This window comes from Magnolia sinica, chromosome 15 (genome assembly GCF_029962835.1).
Source record: "Magnolia sinica isolate HGM2019 chromosome 15, MsV1, whole genome shotgun sequence".
In the NCBI taxonomy this organism is placed as follows: Eukaryota; Viridiplantae; Streptophyta; class Magnoliopsida; order Magnoliales; family Magnoliaceae; genus Magnolia; species Magnolia sinica.
Genome location: NC_080587.1, coordinates 64,337,800 through 64,359,050, shown reverse-complemented (window position 1 = coordinate 64,359,050; position 21,251 = coordinate 64,337,800). Strand labels below are relative to the sequence as shown.

Here is a 21,251-nt window from a genome sequence, read left to right as displayed (position 1 = left end):
CGTCCCGGACTGCTAGCAAAGGTATGTCTTCTTCTTCCTTCCAACAATGCTGGCCATCCAAAAATTGGGGGTTTGTGGATCTTTCGGGTTTTCGGTTAATTTAAAGGCGATTTTGATACCCATATAGACCGTTTCTTGTTCAAGAATGTTGTCTTCAGTACATGGTTTAAAAAAGACGAAACTTTTTAAACCATGGTTTCTGGATTTTGGGGCTGGGTTTCGTGAAATCAGATTGCTACTGTTTATAATATCTCCGATTGACCCCCATATACTGGATTTATGGCGTTTTGGCTTATTCTATTGACGATTTTTGGTTGTAGGAGGACAGTTTGAGCTTCAATTAAGCTATATTCAATTGATGTATTCGATCTTACGAAATTTATTTGTGCATGTTTTCTGGTAATTGGGGTTTTTGTGGAATCTTACTTCTACTCTTCGTAAGAGCTCCTGAAAATGGGGGTTTGGGTTTATGTCTGTTTTGGGATAATCAGAAATGGATTTTCTATGGTGTTGTACTGACTGGGCTTCATAGCAACTGTATTCACCCGATAGTGAAAGATGAGATGAGAAATTCGTATCCTAATGGTGCATGGATTTTGGGGGTTCTGTAAAAACTCTTTTTTTTGTAAATAATGGCATGCATGCAAAAGGGTTAAACTGGATAAATAAGGTTTTCAGTTACTATAAAATCTAACTGTAAACATTTCCAAATGACCTATTGCTCTCATTTCAAACTAAAGGGTCCTCTCTGTCTATAGGGTTCCATATTCTATATATAGTTCTTCTAACACTGTTTGATTCCAATAGATATACACAGTTGGTTACAGACATACTACTTCAACTAGAGTGGTCTTTATAACTAATGCTATAAGTAATTTTGAGGATAACTGTTGGTTACTCATAGCCTCGTTTTTGATATGTAGACTTTGCAAACTGTAAAAATCACTGGTATGGTCCATATTACATATCTTTCTTTTTTCCTATCTCATTCATGGCATTTTCTAGTTATGGCTGAAACTTCTTGTTATGGATTTTTGCTTTGGATTTTTCAAAAACCTTCTATAGCATTCTGTTTCTGTTCTTGTTATGGATTTTGCAAAGTAGTATGTAATTGTTTGTTAATCATTTGGAACAATGCTGCTGGGATGTGATGATATTGTTCACAACATCAACTTCTGTATATGCTGCTCTCAGATAGGCTACTGGTTTGGAAATTTTGATAAATTTGATTCTTTTGAACCATAAGCAATACATGATGCGCCATCCATAGGGATCTTTTGAGTGCCGAAGAACCTTACTTTCCTATAATTACGTTGACTGTCCAATAAGAGATGGTATTGTTCAGCTGGTTTGTGTCATCAAAATTGGTGGGATTTTTACATGGTGGCCTGAGAAATGTGTTCTAGACGTAATGCAGAGCCCATAATGCTTGGTTAGATTGGCTCAAGTGCTAGGCCTGTTCAAGTTAAGAAGAATTTGTTATGGTAACTATGAGAGCAGTTATCATTTCACCACACATTTTCATCCTTCACAAATTTCCACTACAGTAAAATCACCACAAAGTAATACATGGGCATGAGTCTTACACCCAAATACATAGATGTGGGAATGAGAAAGACAGATTGAGTAACTTATATGATCAAAAAATACAAAACATACATGTGACTAATTCTAGATTTTTTGATTCAAGGGTTCTGATTTTGTGATGTTAGCAAATACATGAAACTGTGGCTTTGATGGATTTGGATTGTATTTGTCGACATTCAATTTCAAGACTGAATTTGGAAAGCATTTATTTAACTAGTATAGTATTTATTGCAAAGGATTTGTTATTTTTGCTACTTTTGAATGTCTCTCATTTGAGGTCTTGCCAAATCTTGTATCTGATTAAACTCTGTCATATTTGGCTAATCCCAAGTAATAGATAAAAAACAAAAGTTTTTAAATTGTATCACTCACACAGTTATATGTGACGTGTGAAAGTTTTTAAACTGGTTGTGTTAAAAAAAATGCAAGGTCGAGATTTTAACATCCACCCAAGACAATTGAAGAAGATCCTTACCATGAAAACAAAACATGCCTTATGTATAAATCATTAGTTATATAAATACTCAAAATTTGAATTTGAAAAAGTAATTTGGCTAAAAACCACATGAAACCATATGTAGCAGTCCAACATATATGTAACTTCAGATGATTGTAACTGATGATCTAGTAGGTCACTCGTTTTACTGATGTCCATAATAACTTACAAAAAATAGGGAATCAATCTTGAGAAATAGACCTTTAACAAGGAAGATAAATAGAGGGAGCAGCTGTTGGTAGTTCACGTGAAACAAACTGATAGAATAGAGAAGCATAGATGACCAAACCTCATTAGCCCCAGTTGTATCATCAACATGAAACTCCAAGACAACCTCACTTTTCCCTTGAAGTTGTGTTTTTGATACATCTGTTAAAGATACTTCAAATGCTTGCTTTGAACCAATTAGAAAAGTCAGCATATTCCCTACGTACGGTTCGCAAAACATAAGAACATTTAGGATGAAAGACTTTTATTTCAGAAGTGGATGACAAACTCTGTTTCAAGCTCTACATGCTTCTCCACCAGAGATAGGGTTGGGAAAAAAATTTCATTTGTATTCAAAATCTTATGTAAAAGACATACATCCATAGAATTCTAAGCTTCATAGTGTAGCCACTGTAGCCCAATCCAAATTTTGTTTGTATTTTACAAAGCAGGAAAATGCATGAACAGATACACCCATAGTACTCTAAGCTTCACAGTGCAACCACTTTTCTACTCACCAAAATTGTCTGTATACTAAACATCCAATTCATGTGATGGGAAGTCTTAGAGCCAAAAGATACAATTGTTAGGGAGAGAGTGAGTGAGAGATAGAGAGAGAGGGAGAGAGAGAGAGAGAGGAGAACTTTTTATATACTATATCTTTTCATTCACCACTCAGGCAGACATTGTTTCGTGTGTGTGTGTGTGTATACCCTTAAATATATATTTGTACCCACAGTTATTTGCGATGAATATTTATGAGAAATCCGCATGTGAGAGTGTAGGTTATCAGTTGACGATGGATTCTTCAGATGACGAAGAATTGGAGAGGGTAATTGTCTTTCAAGCGATGGCAACTTGTGTACAGGCTGTTGGGGAATATTGTCGCTCGTATATGTTCAAACAACCAGCGCGTCATGGAGATGATGAGCGAGTGAGGTTCATCAATTTGATCATTCGGGCCAGCGACGAAGATTGTATAGATCAATTTAGGATGGATCGACATACATTTTTTGAACTATGTACGTTGTTGCGCAAGAATACACGGCTCCGTGATACTCGTAATGTTAGTCACGAAGAACAAGTATTTATTTTCCTTCATACCTTGGGGCATAATGTTTGCAACCAGGTCATAGGTCACAAATTTATTCGATCGGGTGAGACAGTCAGTCGACACTTTCACCGTGTGTTAAAGGCAATTGTATCACTGTACCCCGATTTAGTTAAATCAGCTGAAAAAGAGACGTCATCAGAGATTCAAACAAATCAAAATTGGTGTGCTTACTTTCAGGTATATTTCAAATAGGATTGTTTTCTATGTTTGTAAAATTCACATTGTGTGATCCCTACACATTAATTGATTCTTCACCTTTAGGATTACATTGGTGCAATTGACGGTACACACATTCTAGCACATGTGCTGGTGGTTGACCAGGCGAGCTTTCGCAATCGCAAAGGGGTCTTCTCCCAAAATGTAATGGCGGTCTGTTCATTCGATATGAAATTTACATATGTATTAACCGGTTGGGAGGGTTCTGCTTCGGATGTGAGAGTACTACACAACGCATTGACTCGATCAAATGATCCCTTGTTTGTCCCAAACGATACTTGTTATTTGTTAAAATAGTGTCAATCTAATTCATAATGTTCATAGCGCATCTGGTTTTTCACTTAATAGAATTATGATTCGAATGTGAAGGAAAATATTATGTTATCGACACTGGATACGCTCATTCACCTGGTTTTATGGCTCCATACTGGGGCATTCGATATCATTTACAGGAGTATCGAACTAAGAGAGCGCCTGCTAACATGAAGGAGTTGTTTAATTACTGACATACACAGTTGCACAATACAATCAAGCGTTGTTTCGGCGTTTTGAAAGGCAGATTTCCCATCTTGAAGAGCGCTATGCAGTACGAATTTCATAACAAGTTCATATTGTAATAGCCTACTGTGTACTACACAATTATATACATACCGCAACTATGCATGCACATGATAACTTTTTCGATGGTATATCTGCTGCCGATGGGGAGGGTATCCTCATGCCTCACGAGGTTTCAACTAATGATGACCATCGATGGTTGCTTCGAGTTACTCAGTGTGAAAAAGATGCTTGGAACCGATTGCGTGATGACATTGCAACCAAAATGTGGGCAAATGCTAGACATAATAGTAGGAGTAGATAGTCGATACTTGCTATTTAATTTCTCTGACATAAGTTTGTGATACTATAGATCAGGTTTATTTAACTTTGAAACAAAGGAATTATAATCACCCAGTTACGCACTGGGTGGTTTGTTGGTTGCTTATAATGACCGAAGAATTTATATTGTGTTTGTTTATGTATGTATTTGCTCTTCTCATGATTATGGTATTCTAAGCTTGCAATCATACATACTTCATATTCAGGTGAAATGGCTGACTCATTTAATGACACATCAACACCGACCTAATCATCGGTAAAAACACCGTCGGTGCCCACTCGATGTTCTCCACGTGGGAGGACGGTGCAATCTCTAGTGGAACATCCATCCAGAGTAGCGAAAATCAAATGGACACCTGCTATGGATCAGGTTATATTCGATACATTTATCAAACAAGTCGCACTAGGGCATAGAGTTGATAACGGTTTCAAGTGGGAGGCGTACTAGATTGCTGCTGAAAAAGTTACGAAGCATATTGACGTAGTCGTCAAGTGGTAAAACATGTCGAATCGTTTGAGATACTATAAGAGAGAGTACAATGCAGTGAAAGACATGCTGGCTGTGAGTGGGTTTGGTTAGGACAATGAGAGGATGGTTGTCACGGCTCCTGATGAAGTTTGGGAGGAATATCTTAGGGGGTTTTGAAATTCCCATCCAAAGTTGCTATGTCGTTTTAGTCCTTAATTGCAACGGCCTTATTCATCTAGCAGTCTTAACCTCGTGCTGAAAGACTCCGCGGGAAACATATCAAAAGAATGGATGACCTTGCAGTTATTTGCAGATCTGACCAGGCCATGGGATGATATGTCCAAGGCAGTAGGAGTATGGCTGCTTCAGCATTATCTTCTCGTACTCAACGAGACCTTAATGAAGCATGGATAGAGGTTAAGGATGATATGGATGATATGATTGACCTATCAGAGGATTATATACCAGACTCTACAGGGAGCATTCCATTACCATCGGACAATCCAGCGATGGGACATTACGACTCTCGTAGCACTCCCACTCGCACACCTGATTCTGATGGTAACCAAGGAGGTACAACAACAAGGAAATGATCGCGCCCTCCTCATCCATGTGATGCACTTAGGTCTTCTCTGCAGACCATTGCTGACTCAATGATGAAATTTGGGCTCGGCAAAGAGGTTAATCGCACTAGCAGGGTACTTGATGTGCTGGAAGAAGTGAAAGGACTGACCAATGCTGAATTTCTCGAAGTTGGTCAGATCCTGAGTAAGGACAAGTCGCTGGCGTCGTTCTTTGTCAGTCTCCGACCAGAGCGCCAAGAAGAGTGGTTAAAGAAAACTCTGCGTGATCACTTCGGTGATGGAGGTGTCGGATCTGTCTGACAGGGTGTAGTCATTTTCAATTAATATGTTGTTTTCTTATCTGGGCATGTAGTAACTTATATTGTTATGCTGTTTGTTTTATTTTTGTACCTATTTTTTGGACTTTTATGTGGTGGTTTTCTTATGTCGGTTTACCATTGTGACTTATGTGATATGACATATATATGTTTTTATAACATCTTTGGTATATTTACTAATATGCTTGCATTACACACGTTAAGCCGGAACGGACTACACACTTGATGTACTGGATGAAGGGTATGTACATACAACTTTTATATTCTGTAATGGATTTTTAAGGTATAGTTTGTCTTTCTTCTATTCGATATGCATCATTTCGCCATCTTCCCTTATTGATATATATCATCCCTAATCCCCCCATGTCATTGCAGATGGGTAAAGATAAGTACTACGTTGTCCTTGTTGGACGACATTCGGGAATATACGTCACATGGGACGATGCTCGTGTGGAAGTCGAGGGGTTCAGTGAGGGCAAACACCGAGCTTTCAAGAATTGGAAGGAGGTTGTGGCATGTTAGGATAATTATTTCAGTAAGGCTAGTGAACCATCCAGACCTCCCACACAAACTCCATCTCTTCAGGTTGTCGTTGTATCTGTTAAGATGGACATCCATCACGCTACCACCTCCTCTATCCGACGGACGTCTGAGCCGAGCACAGAAGTGATGGAGAGGGCCATGTCGACTGATGATCTTAGCCAATCGGAGAGCGAGAGAGTTGTGGCCATTTTGGTTGGTGTGTTGGTTATTTTTTTTGCGTTGCTTATAATTATTAAATTTTAGATATTTATGGTGTTGTAAATTTGAGGATATTTTATAGAGAATTTAGGGTTGATGTGGTTCATGCTTTTGGGTTTAAATGGCCGTAGGAGCCGTTTTGATATATATCTGGATTTTCGCATGCTTTAGGTTACTTGATATAGACAATTGTATGACACTACCATCATAGGATGCGGTCCTGAGGATACCTGGACATGTCATACGGGAGATCAACCCTGATGCACACGGTACCAGTATGTTGATCTACTAGGCATGCAGAGCCCATCACGTGGACCATAATATAGGAAACAGTTCCAATATGATCTCCATCGTTGAAACCTTAATACAAATTTCCCTTGATATTTACTTCTCATCCAACTTGTGGCAGTAACAAAAATGGCTTGGTGAAGGGATAGAAAAAATTACAAACTTGATCCAACTCTTCTGTGGACCCGTAGAAAGTCAGACATCACGGACGGCCTTCATTTCATAATGTTTTCTGTTGTGTGCTCCAGATGAGTATCATTGCATACTTTAATTTTCTGTGCAAGACCCAATATTATCTGGTAAAATAGATGGACGGAGTGGATGGTTGCACAAAATGACAGTGGGGCCCACAGACTTTAGTCAGTGCGAGTAAAAATCTGGACGGCTGAAAAAGTCCACAGCAACTGCTACCATTCGACTCTGCCTGGGGCCGTTCCGTATCAAGTGTCAGGGCCACTTCCCAAACACGTCATAGGTGGGAATGCATGGGATTGCATGCAATCCCATGCCCGGCCAAACAGGAGATGTACGTGCCATCCCTTGATTACCCAGACCGTCCAAACAACACCTCCCGAACGCTGGATCATGGAAGACGGTGGGATTGGAGACAATCCCCTGACCAACCATTAATGTCGTTGGTATCTGTGCAATCCCCCTAATTACATCCTAATCCCTTCCAATCCCCCCGTCCAAACGGGCCCTTAGAGAGCAAAGATAACTGAAGTATGGATTTCATATCAAAATGTGTATTTTCAAATGCATGCGGGGGCTTGCACACCATCGGTGCACTTATGGAATTTTAGGGCCCGTCCGGAACATGGGATTAGATGAATGTAAATTCCATTTGCAAATGCCAAGAAGGATTGGATTAGTCCAAGTATCATATCATCCAATACTTTGGTGATAGATACGGTGGGATTTGTAGTAGATTTTGAAATCGACTATATCTATAAGTTTCACGATGGTGATGCATGTATTTTATTTATGGTGTCCATTTATATGCGCCCTTTACATGTGCCAATCAAGTTGCATATACAAACATGAAACTAGTTCAATTGTGAAATCTAGTCCATTGATTACAATTCCATAATTCACCAAATGCATGTTTCATTTAATATAGTGTTTTTTTCCAAAGGGGATTGGATGGTCAAACTTCCGGACAAATAATCATTGTGCAATAATGGTATTAATTCTAACATAGACAATTCCATACCATTTAATCCTGCATTCCATGACAATTCCATACCATTTAATCCTGCATTCGAAGCATGCCTCTTCAGATTATTAAAAAAAAAAAAAGATGTTTCCAAGTTCCCATGTAAAAGACGTGGTTTGCAAATGTCTACCTTTTTTTTTTGTTAGCTTATTAGTACACCCCACCGTCAGTTCACACATCACTGTTAGTGCCAAGACCTCAGTGTGGTTTACAAATATTTTATAAGTGTTACATGAATCTATGGAATTGCTCGTTCTGGAGCCTACAACAGAACACTTACTCCTTTTGGTTTTTGGGTATGGCCCCATTCATGATACCTATTGAAATTGGTTGATTGCCAACCATTGAAGGCCTTATTTCACTTTTGTTGGTGTATAATGAAGACGGAACACTTTGGGAAGCTACTAGTACTCATGTTGAGATGAGCCCCTTTGTGTCAACTAACAAAATCAAGAAACCGATTTTACTTATGCATGGAGAAGAAGACAACAATTCAGGAACACTCACAATGCAGGTAAGAAAGTTCAAACCTTTTCAGATACTCTAACCTCTTATAAGCAATGAACTTAATGTTATTAGTTCATTTCAGGTTTTTTTTTTTTTTTTGGTTTTTGTTTCAAAATTAACTGTAGCGATTAGATTATGACTAGTGCCAGTGGTATTACTCATGGTTCAAAAACCCAAAAATTCGACTCGACTTGATATTTAGCCAGGTGGGGTTGACTCGAAAACTAGACCCGACTCGACTCAATATTTATTAATTAGAATTAAAAACACTAGGTATGCCAATATATGTCAAAAACCTTGTGCTTGGATATAATGGTACACTTAATATGTTATGTCTGTAGGTCTTGGCTGTAGAGGAGCTCTTCGAGCATAGGGTGAGAAATGTTGTGTTCATGGGAATGGGTGAGCCAATGCTGAATCTGAAGTCAGTTTTGGAAGCACATAGGTGCTTGAATAAGGTCCGTATATGTACATTGTAGTGTTTTATACTTGCTAAGGTTCAAAATACACTAACGTTCAAAATGCATGGAAGAGTTTAAAAATTATGCTCCAAGTAAAAAGACTGCAATAACTATACTAGCCTGAAGTTAATATAATTGTAAACAACTACCGAAACAGATGATAACTTGAACAACTAATTGATAGTGTTTGTGTGAGTAGGGCTAGTAATGGATATCAGTTTACCCAATTACCCGACATAAATGGTGCTTGTTGTAAATGATTTACAGGTTGTGTTTGAATGCTAATTTAAGCCCGTAAAGGTCTTCTGATCTAGAAGATTCATCCTAGCAGAATTTTTAATTGTTTCTTTCTTTTCTTTTACATTGTTAGGCATTGACCGATATTCACAGAGGTCTTGATTACATACCTTGTTCAGAATTTTAATTTTCAATTTCATAAGGTTTTCTGCAAAATTTTAATTTTCAATTTATAGCTTTTGTTTTTTTGACAGAGGTCTTGATAACATAAATTCAAGTATGATACATAGAAAATGAGAGGTCTTGATTACTTTCATTTTTTTGTCATTTTTTTTTTCTCTTCTTGATGTATTATTCTTTTCATTGCCCGTATTAAGTGGAACGCACTGTTACTTACAATGAGCACAGGCCAAGAAAACCTCCCCCGGATGTGCCATCTCTACTTTTACATAGACAGATAGTTTACATTGGCATGCCTGTAAGTGTTTAAAAAATTCATTTGCTTGGGATTTTTTGGCCAAGTCATTCCAATTGACATTTAACATACGAAATTGATTGTGAATGTTTAATCAATTATGGAAAAATCGTTAGTTCCAGGCTTCCAGCAATGCTTTCCTTTTGCTTTAAGCAGTTTGCTTTTTCTCTTAAAGATAGTTTCTGATCAGCCACAAATTGGATACCTTTGAATTTATCATGCTTCTTTTTCCCCACGTTGCTATCCTTCATAAACAGTTAAACACATTTGCAGGTGCATTCTTTTTTTTCTCTCTTTTTTTTTCCTCGTTTTTCTTTTCTAGAGTTTCACTCTCTTAGTTTTATTTTTTTATTTTAGTTGGTAACAGGTGTAGCATGCCATTTTTTTTTTTTTTGCTTGTAGAATTATAGATACAAATTTTGGCATGAAATTGCTTCGGCATGCATTTTCTGGCATTTTTCGCATATCTTTCCTGGTGTTTTGGCAACCTTATTGCGGCGGTCAAAAATACTTTTACTAGCATCTTTTCAATTATTTATCAGCACTTGTGACAGCTTTTACCGGCATTTCTTGCCATTTTGTACTGGCGTTTGTTACAAATTTTTTCTGCATTTATCATAACTTCTACTAGCGTTTTTAGCGGCGTTTCTCACAAATTTTTTTATAGTTTTTAGTGGCGCTTCGTACAGTTTTTACCGGCAGTCACAGAAGTGCGGCTAAAGGATAATAAGCGCCGGTCAAGTTCCTATTTTAGCGGCGGCCATAAAACGCTGATAAAAAGATGAGACCGCCGGTAAAACATACCGCGACGGCGTGTCCGACCGCCGGTAATTCTTATACCGTCAGTTTTGGGGACTTTTAGGGGTGGTTTTGGCCGCCGGTAAAGCAGTTTTTTTTTGTACTGGGGTTAGTGAGTGGGACTAAGTTAGATTTGGTAAAGGGGAAGATATGTGTACACGTGAAGTTCTCTCTTCTTCATTTTAATTCTACAAGTAAATGAAATCTTTATTCTTATATTACTTATAGTTGACGTAGGAAGGATGTGAGAGGTCAATTATTGTCAATGAATAACTACTCTATATCCAGAGAGCTCTCTATACCTCTCACAGAGTTTCCTTGAATTCATAAGGCATAAAAATAAAAATAATTTCTAATAAATTAATTAATCATAAAATAGTGAAATTACCATCCTTTAAATAATGAGCTCAAACCTAATACAAACTTTTAGACTCAAACTCCCTAAAAGCATGACTTATTATAAATAGTAAAGTTACTATCTATATACTATCTACATTCCTACTAGATTTCGTGGTTTTTGAACAAAAATAATAAGTGTCCAATTTGGCTGAACCACATTATTCGTTTAATTTTTCTAAAACCTTTTCATGTTGGGCAGGACTCCTACAACTCAAATGATCAAAAGTTATAATTGAATCAAAACTTAATATTTATAGTAAAAACAAAAATAAAATGGACTTTTGACCATTGATCTTATGAAATCTCACAAATTCAGCGTGGGAAACCCAGCATAGCATGTTAGTTGTCTAAAATACATTCTCCTACCCAAAATCATATTAGTTGTCTAAAATACCTTTTCCTACCCAAAATCATATATGATTCATCGAATAATTCATCTCAGTTTGTGAGATACGACTGTTTAAGGTTCTGATGTTCCGGATCATTTAAACCACCGATTAGGCCTTCTCTGGCCCATCTTTGGCATGAAAATTTCTGGACCTGTTCTACATTAGTAGTGCACAAGTGCAACATCACACGCGTGTAGAATTGAGACCCTTGATCAGGCCAGTCACACTGGTCATGTTGTGGTTGGATCAGCTAGGCTTTAGTCAAGGGTATAGATGGTGGATCTCCCATGATGACCAGCCTGGATCACATATGTTCCAGGCTTGGTGGAATATGTTAGGATCATATTGCTAGGTTACACATGGCAGGGTCATCATACAATTAGGATTGCCCATCTAGTGGGACATACCATGGATGGGAAGTTGATTTGAGATGTGTGTGCATTGAATGATTCTTGCCATCTAAAAGGTGGCCTTTGAATCGATGGTGGGGCGACAGTACGTGTTAGAGAGCAAAGATAACTGAAGTATGGATTTCATATCAAAATGTGTATTTTCAAATGCATGCGGGGACTTTCACACCATCGGTGCACATATGGAATTTTAGGGTCCGTCCGGAACATGGGATTAGATGAATGTAAATTTCATTTGCAAATGCCAAGAAGGATTGGATTAGTCCAAGTATCATATCATCCAATACTCTGGTGAAAGATACGGTGGGATTTGTAGTAGATTTTGAAATCGACTATCTCTATAAGTTTCACGATGTATTTTATTTATGGTGTCCATCTATATGCGTCCTTTACATGTGACAATCAAGTTGCATATACAAATGGGAGACTAGTTCAACTGTGAAATCTGGTCCATTGATTACAATTCCATAATTCACCAAATGCATGTTTTATTTAATATAGCATTTTTTTCGAAAGGAAGAATTTCATTCCAAACATGGGATTGGATGGTCAAATTTTCAGACAAATAATCATTGTGCAATAATGGTATTAATTCTAACTTAGACAATTCCATACCATTTAATCCTGCATTCGAAGCACGCCTCTCTTCAAATTATATATATATAAAAGATGTTTCCAAGTTCCCATGTAAAAGTGTAAAAGACGTGGTTTACAAGTATCTACTTTTTTTTTTTGTTAGCTTGTTAGTACACCCCGCTGTCAGTTCACACATCACTGTTAGCCACCCCCACTAGGGAATCGATGTCAAGACCTCAGTATGGTTTGGATATAAATAACCATGTCCTATTAGTTTTCCGTAACTTCCATTAGCAAACGTTGGAAATTGACTTAATGCATATATGAAATATATCACAGAAAATTTCTCCATGAGAACACAAATCCTTTAATTTTTTTTTCATACATTATCACAAAATAATTTTAATCATAGGTTTCTTCTTCTTCTTCTTCTTGTTTTGAGACGTTTTCTAGTAGGAGCCGTTTCGCCACTTCATCAAAATATGCCAACAAAGTTAATAGCCCCGAGCAAAAACTCGCCAAAAGTGAGTAGTTACAATGATCATGAATTAACGATGTGGCTATTTGCAAATATATTATTATTATGATGTGGTTATTTGCAAATATATTATTGTTACGTGGTTATCTAGATAGTTATTTGCAAAACCCAAAAGAAAATATTAACCAAGTTTCTTCTAAGCTACTCATTTGCTTTAACATGGTGGTTGTGATAACCGGGATAAGCATGATTTTTGAAGGTTTGGGGACACAGATTGGGTAATACCCCTGGCTGTCCCTAGCTAGGAACGGACAGGGGCTCTGAGGAGCCACCGTGATGTATGGGTTTTATCCACACCGTCCATCCATTTTTCCATATCATTTTAGGGTACAAGCCCAAAAATAAGGCAGTTCCAAGGCTCTAGTGGACCACACAGTGGGGGGTAAACACCTGCCGTTGAAAACTTTCTAGGAGCCATAGAAGTTTTTGATCCAGCTAATATGTATATTTTCCTTTCATGGAGGGCCCTGGGAACGTTTCAACAGTGGGTGTCACTATCACCGCTGCTGCCTGTGGTGTGGTCCACTTGAGTCTTGGATCTGCCTCTTTTTTGGGCTTGTACCCTAAAATGATATGGTAAAATGGATGGACGGTGTGGATAAAACCCACACACCACGGTGACCCCTCAGATCCCCGATAGGGTCCGGCCAGCATAGTACCCGATCGGGGACGTGATGTCCCCCTTGTGCTGCATCTACGCATGTGAGGCTCGTAGAACACCTTACACACGTGTAACAGGCTAAAAAGAGTCCTCAAGTCCAACTGGTTGGACCATAAGTAACGGTCCTGATGACTTCCAACCTATTAAGTCCATGTCAAATCCAACACTTTCAATAGGTTAGCCCCAGCAATGAGGATCACCTTGTACAAAAATCAGCCATATCCATTTATTGAATGAACAATATCTAGCCATTGATAAATAGAAAAATACAAGCATTGTTCACTCAATAAGTGAATCTGTCTGTTGTTTTTCACTATGTAATTCTTATTATGGGACCAACCTATTGGACAACTTAACATGTGGTCCAACCGGTTGGACCTGAGACCTCATATATAAAAATAGAGATACAGAGATTATAGATATCCACTCACAACACGAAAATCAGTCTACATTATTCACAGACATTAACATAGAAATCAAGAACCAAAGCAGCTAAATAAAGCTACTGTCAGTTTAATGCTCTATCAAAGCATACATCAAGCAAACATATCCATCTATATATATATATATATATATATATATATATATATATATATATATATATATATATATATATATTCTCGCAGAGTTAATGTACCAAATGAAGATCAGCCCAACATGGTCGGATAGGACCCACATGTGGCTTGGAATATGATGTAGAGCGGGCCATAGACACTTTCATATCCAAGATGGACCAGAGAAGGCCCGATCGGGGGCGGAAGTGATCAGGATAGTCAAAATCCTAAAACAGGCATATCTCGCAAACTGGAATGAGTCATTTGAAAAATATATGATTTTGGGTAGGAGAAGCTACTTTAGCCAACCAATCCCACTATGCCTGGTTGCCCATGCCAGATTTGCTAGATTGATGGTTGAAAATCCTTTTTAATTTTGTTTAATTCAATCATAACTCTTCATCCTTTGAGGTTTAGGAGTTGTGCCCAACATGGAAAAGGGCTTACACTTAACTATTTTTAGCTGAAAACCATAAAGTCTAGTAGAAATAATGACCATCTATAAATAGTCAGTTTACTATTTATAGTTGTTTTTAGGGAGTTTGAGTTGGAGTTTGATTCTAAAACTTCTTCATGGGTTTGAGATTACTATTTCGAGCAATCTCCTCCGTGGATTTGGAGTAATTATCCCCTTGAGGAAGATGGTGATAGAGTGTCAACATACCATGGGATGGAACACTACCCAAAATCTCCCCCATCAAATGATCCTTGCCATCCGATGAAAACAGACTTTAAAGCCAATGGTCCACATTCAACACTGACCAAATTGGACAGTTAGGATAACTTAAGTCGACACGTCCCTTCCACGGTGCAGCCCACCATATGAACGGTTTGCATCACCAGGAGGGGTACGACATGCAGTCTGTAGGGAGCATTTTAATTTACAATGCCAACACTCATATAACTAAAACATTAAAAAAGAAAACGGATTGGGAATTGGGATCTCAACCCAACCTCAGATTCAGCTCGACAACAGCTCGACCTCCCTGATCTTCTGCTTGATGTGAATCAGCTTCTCGTAGATGCACCACGGGAAACTGATGAAGTGGTCTCGTTTCAGCCCTTCATTGTATGTGCCAAAGTAGTCAGGATGATACGTTACATGGTACCATGCAGATGCCTTTGCGTATGCTTCATTGTCTGTGGGTGGGTCCACCTCACTGCCCTTTCCATAGAACCACCCCCTCACTTCCTTCTTCAAGGACCGCACAGCCAGGCTGATCACCTTGAAGTTGTCATCCTTTTTGCTCATGAAGGATTTTGGCAGCTTCATGATATTGCCACTGATGATCTCTGCCTCTGTCTTAACCCCATAATGCTCCATCAGATTACCAAGCTTGAAGTCATACTGGTCCTTGTACCAGCACGCCTCGTCGAGGTAGTCCTCGAAGCCATCGAATTCCATGTCGGGGTCATATGATTGCTGAGCGACCTCCCTCGTGAAGGATTTGATGTGGCTGGTTTGCAGGGCAATGTCCTTTATCGCCCGGAAGAGCTTCCCAATCACTCGGGTTGATTCATAGGTCTTCTTGTCGGGCTTCTCCATGAAGTCGGGGTATTTCTTGACATGGAGATCGGGCGGGATTTCAGCCGGGATGCCAGTCTTCGAGAAGTCTATGGCGATTGAGAAGAGTTTCGCAAGCTCTATGCACGCATTGCTGTTGGCCTTGAGTGGCTCCTTGTCGGCAAAGACGGTGTGGGCATTGGCAATGAGACGGAAGCGATCGTTGACTATGTAGTTTGTGAAGTACTCCTGGACTTCCTACATGGCGAGTGCAAATGCCATTCATGGACAGCAAAAACATAGTTAAAGGGTCCAGATTCAATAAAAAATTTCCATTAATCATAGGTCAGGATTTTCTAACCGATCTGATTTTCCAGGGACATGACAAACCTACGGTGGGTCTGACCATTTGGGTGATTTTAATTTTAGGGCCTGTTTGGATAGTCATAATTGACTATATTGTAACGTAAAAGTGCCACCATTACAATTTCACGGTGATTGTTTAAACGCGTAAATCGGCATTGAAGGTAGTCAAAATGCATATGTAATACGAGATAGGTAAAGAAATATGTAATCATTAAAGATTTACAATACATTACAATAGAAATCTCCAATCCAAACACCATATTCAGTGTATTTTTCCTGTTGATTTGACATGTCAGTAATGTAAAAGTATCATCACTACACGTGTACCACACCTTTCCCAACACAGGAATTCTTGGTGTTGTTGACCAGGAGACCGGTATTGTAATTAGAAATCATTACACTTTCACAATTCATTACAGTCAATTACGACTATCCAAACAGACCCTTGGGTACATGGCACATTTACAGTAGGGGAGCAACCGCAGCACTGTAGTTGAAGTATGGTGCCCAGCCCCCTATCACTCATGTCAGGACCGAGGACTGAAGTTATAGGATTTTTCGTTTTCTAAAGTTGATCAAATGTGCTCCATCATTTTCTCTGTCAAGATGCTTTGTGACCCACCTAATGTCATCTGGATGGGAATTTGGAGCAGGAAAGCACCTAATTTCTGGAGGAAAGTAGGGGCAAAATGGAGGGCATTGATACTACATCTATTTATGTAATCTGACACACCGATGGCAATGTGATTAAATCTCACAGCGGACCATAATATTCATTTTCTGTGTATATAGTTATTTTCTTACCAACTATGGTGCACATTATAATAAAACAATGCAACAATCATTTTCTCCCAAATGATATAACATTTGAAGTAAATTTATGAATTTAGGATGCGTTTGGATGTCAAAGCAAATTGAATTGTGAGCATTCAGTTAATTGAAGGATATGGGAACTATTAATTACCATTCCCATTGTTCTTAATGAAGAAGTTACACTTCGAATTACAGTAACATAACTTCAATTTGGAGCCCATAACCTCAATACATAACAGCAGTTCAATTCAATAGCATATCCAAATCCACCGTTAATCCACAGAAGAAAAGCAGTTCAATCACAACAACTAACAAATTGGCACAAGTCCATATGATTTTAACAAGAGAGACTCATAAAAAATGATTAAAAAATGGCTCAGACGACATTGCCAACTCATTGAAAAATGAGCATCAAAACATGAATGGAATAGAAATGAATTGCATTTTTGTTAGGAAAGATTGCAGTGTGTAAGACTTGTACCTCAATTTCAACATCGTGATCCAGCAAAACAGGCCGTTTGGCAATGTATTCCATGGGTGGGATTTGACGAGGTGGAATAAGTTCAGAGTCCCAGCTTACAAAATATACGTCTCCATCCAAATCGCTTCCCGAGCATTCGTTTGGGTGCGGTCTAAAATAATAAATCAACAGACATTTATAAGCATTTTGCAATGACAATGTATGTGCACCAAAAGACGCAAACAGTAGCATGCAAAGCAATAAGGTTGAAGAAACTTCTCTCTCATACATGTACCAAACTTATCTCATGTGCTGAAGTGTTATATTCAAGCCAACCATTTCTCGTCTTGAGCTCAACATAAGAGGCTTTATGGGGAATTATTTGATACTCCAGCTGCGTATGACGCTTGATACGCAGGCCCTCAGAAATCATGCATGAGCCATATATTAACTCAAATTAAGCCCACTAAACTGTTAACTCACTGTAGCAAAACCACAGTAGAGAAATTTGGCTGGTCAAACAATCCTAACCTCTCATTTCTGGACACTTGTTTGTTGAAATAGGAATGTTTGATATTTTTCATTCTTAACCATCCAAAAAAAGTCCACCAATCTGATAGCAGATAATTGCATGCTGCATGTAAACTGGGACCCATAATTCAGATAGTTCAGTTTTACTATGTCGCATATGCAATTTCTAGGTAATATCCAAGCGCCTGAGTATCATCTCTCACTCTCTGCTAAGTGCTAATGACACTGGGAGGGATGATCCGAAGAGGATCTTTAGTGGTTGTGGGCATGTTAAAGACTCTTCATCCCTACACAACCTGATTTGTGCCTGGTGTGGGCTTGGGCCTACTGTGCGAGGCTCGTGCCAAGTGTGGGCTGGACGTGAGCCCAGGCCTATTGTAGCCCAGCCCAAACATGGTCCATTGCCACCCTAAATTGCAAACTAGAGAGCCGGAGGTGAGTTTGAGGATGAGGTATTAGGGATCCAATGGGGAAGGGGACTGATTTTAGCTGCAAATCATATAGAGAGGTGTTCCATCTGAGTTTGGGGGATTAGAAACAAAGGATTGGATATTGGAAAATGAGGGACCATAGGTCGTTGTTAGTGAAGAGATGGTTGAGGAAATTCAAAATTTCTAAAAGGTTGTTCAGACGGAAGGGTGAAATTTGAATTCTTTGAAGAGGGGCTATCAAGGCTAGCTGGTAAGCTGGTTGGGTTACTCGGGTATAGCAGAGATGGAAGACAGTATTTCCATTGAAGTTGGATCAAAACAGGATTCTAATTCGGACTAGGGAGACGATAAGGATTGGCAAATCAGAAACAGGTCTTTCCCTTAGCTCAGTTTTGTATCTCTTTCTGTACGGTGTTTGGGAATCATGGGCTGCTGCACATGATGGAATTGGCTCACCGGTATCCTTCCCAATCCTTGGGAGGTGGAGACCTTAGTATCCAAAGCAGTGATGGCGATCATGGTGCTAGAATTGGATATTTGTACCATCATCACTAGCAACAACAACAACAACTGGATATTTGTACCATCATCACTAACAACAACAACTGGATATTTGTACCATCATCACTAGCAACAACAACAACAACTGGATATTTGTACCATCATCACTAACAACAACAACAACTGGATATTTGTACCATCATCACCAACAACAACAACAACAAAAATAGATAGGATCACTTTATGCTAGAAAAACTATATCAATTTATCGATGGAAACTTGCACAAGAGACTTGAAGAGATTACATGGAAATACTAATAGAGATTCGAGTAGTTATGTTGGAAGACTTATAGAGGATTACAAAACTAGAAATTCTCACACAAAATTTTCACTAACAAATTTCACAAGACACTCTGAAGAAAATATTCAAAAGAAAACACTCAAACACACATATAACACTAGATCTCTATGTTTCAAGTGATGCCCAAGCTTTGAGGCTTCTCTCTAATTATATGAGGGAAGAAAGGTGTTTTAATCATTTAGCCTTCCTGTAGAGAGATGCCATTATACTATAATGATGTAGCCTTTCCTATAGAGAGATCCTATAGTACTCCAATAATGTTGCTTTTACCATTGAGGGATACTTGAAATCTACTTTTGTGAATGACGGCACTTTTACTTTTTAGAAAAGGAATACTTTTTAGCAATTGATGGAAAATTAGCTACACATCCTAGATGAGATGGAGTTGGTTTGACTTCATCAGATAGAAAGAGACCACTTTGTCCTTCAGTAATAAGGAGTCTAGATAGTGAATCATTATGTTGCCTTTTGAAGATACTAATTCGCCTAAGGAATTCTAAAACCGCTTTGAGAGTTCTTAATTAAGAGTAATGTTAATGACATTTTTTTTATCAATCTTCCCCTTCTCTCCGTTGGAGCGTTGAGGTTACCGATGTTAGAGATATAACTAGATTAATATTAAGACAATTGTCTTCCTTATCATTTCCAAGGGATGCTTCTGGAAGATCCTTGGGAATTTCAAGGATACTAAGATCCATATTATCCTCCTTTAGGAGGGTGTTTCGAAGTTTATCAAATAATTCTTCTTTTTGTAAGTTTGGATTTCAAATTAAAATCCTCTGTTTAAGACTTTCTCGAAGTGAATTTTTCGCGGTAAGGGATTTTGAGGATACAGGAACTTTGCCGCCCTTGAAGGTCAATATACCTTTCATGAATAGGCAGAAAGGATTAGGAATTAAAAGAGAATTCCCATCTTAGAATCCAGGGAACGAAATTACTGGCAAAGAAATATAAAGAATTCAACTGAAATTGGGATGGAGAAGAATTTAGTTTTCAATTTTTCGTACTTAGGATAAAGGGCTAAGGGAAGAAGCTGTGCAGTTCATGGTGTGCCGTAAAGGCCGTTACGGGGCCATAAAGGAAACGGTGGCAACCGTTACATGTTACGGGGTCGTAATAGCCGTAACAACCGTTATGGAAAAAAATGACCCGTAATTGCCGTTAACGGCACGTTACATCACCTATAAAGGCCATAATAGTCCCTTAATGGTCTATTACAAGACATATATAGGTTTTTCATACTTTTTAATCAACATTACGGGGCAGATACAAGTTTTTCGGGGGTTTTTTCAATAAATAAAAAATAAAAAAGAGAGACTGTAATGGCCGTTACGGGGCCGTAACAGCTATTATGCCCCGTATTGTAAAGGTAACGGTGGTAGCCGTTACCATTACGGAACACCTTGAGGCAGTTGTTCCAAGATTTTCCCACCATGAGAAAAACCAAGAGGAGAAGCTAGAGTTGAAAGAAGAATCAAACCAGAGAAACCAAGAGTTTTTAAATTGCAAATTTTGATAGAAAAACACATTGTCCCAAGCCTTTTACGTAGTCCCAATAATTGTCATAAACACTGCCATCATAGGGAAATTTTATTTTTTAGGGCTTATAATGTTTATCGATTCCCCATTTAGGGGAGAAATGATATTAGAAATTGTGAATAGGTAATTTCCTTGAGGAATTTTCTCAATAACAGTGTTTAATTTGAATGTTAAGTCCTGAAGGACTTTAGAATAGTATTCCTAGGTTTTACCATGTGAGGGGGGTACAAGGTATTCACCTCCTGGGGGAAGGAATTTTGTTACTATTTGATGAATTGGATACGGAGTAACATTGGGTTCTATGGGCATTACGTAGAATCTAGCTAGAGATGTATGGACTTTGGTTATTAACCCTTCATTTAACTAATGAGAATAAACAATTTGGGAATCAAGTTTTGGAGTTTTAAGTTTAAATTCTTACTATAGGAGACCGCCATCAACATTACTCTTAATTGAGAATCTCAAAGCCTGCCTTAGAATTCCTCAGGTGAATCAGCATCTTCAAAATGTAGCATAATTATTCAATATCAATAGTCCTAATCACTAAAGGACAAAGTGGTCTCTCTCCCTGACGAAGCCGGACTGACTCCACCTCATTCAAGACATGTGACTAATTTTTTGTCAAT

The 21,251-nt window shown here is 38.4% G+C and overlaps 1 protein-coding gene across 1 annotated transcript in view; it reads right to left on the bottom strand.

The window, feature by feature from the left end:
* Positions 1 to 14,865: 14,865 nt before the first annotated feature.
* Positions 14,866 to 21,251, bottom strand: part of LOC131226657 (probable RNA-dependent RNA polymerase 1) — a 62,371-nt gene continuing 55,985 nt past the window's right edge. Inside the window, exons 3-4 of the mRNA XM_058222268.1 lie at positions 17,284 to 17,434; positions 14,866 to 15,881 (exon numbers count right to left, since the gene is read on the bottom strand). Coding sequence (XP_058078251.1) covers positions 15,081 to 15,881; positions 17,284 to 17,434 — 952 coding nt within the window. The 3' untranslated portion in view covers positions 14,866 to 15,080. The remainder of the gene's footprint in view (positions 15,882 to 17,283; positions 17,435 to 21,251) is intronic.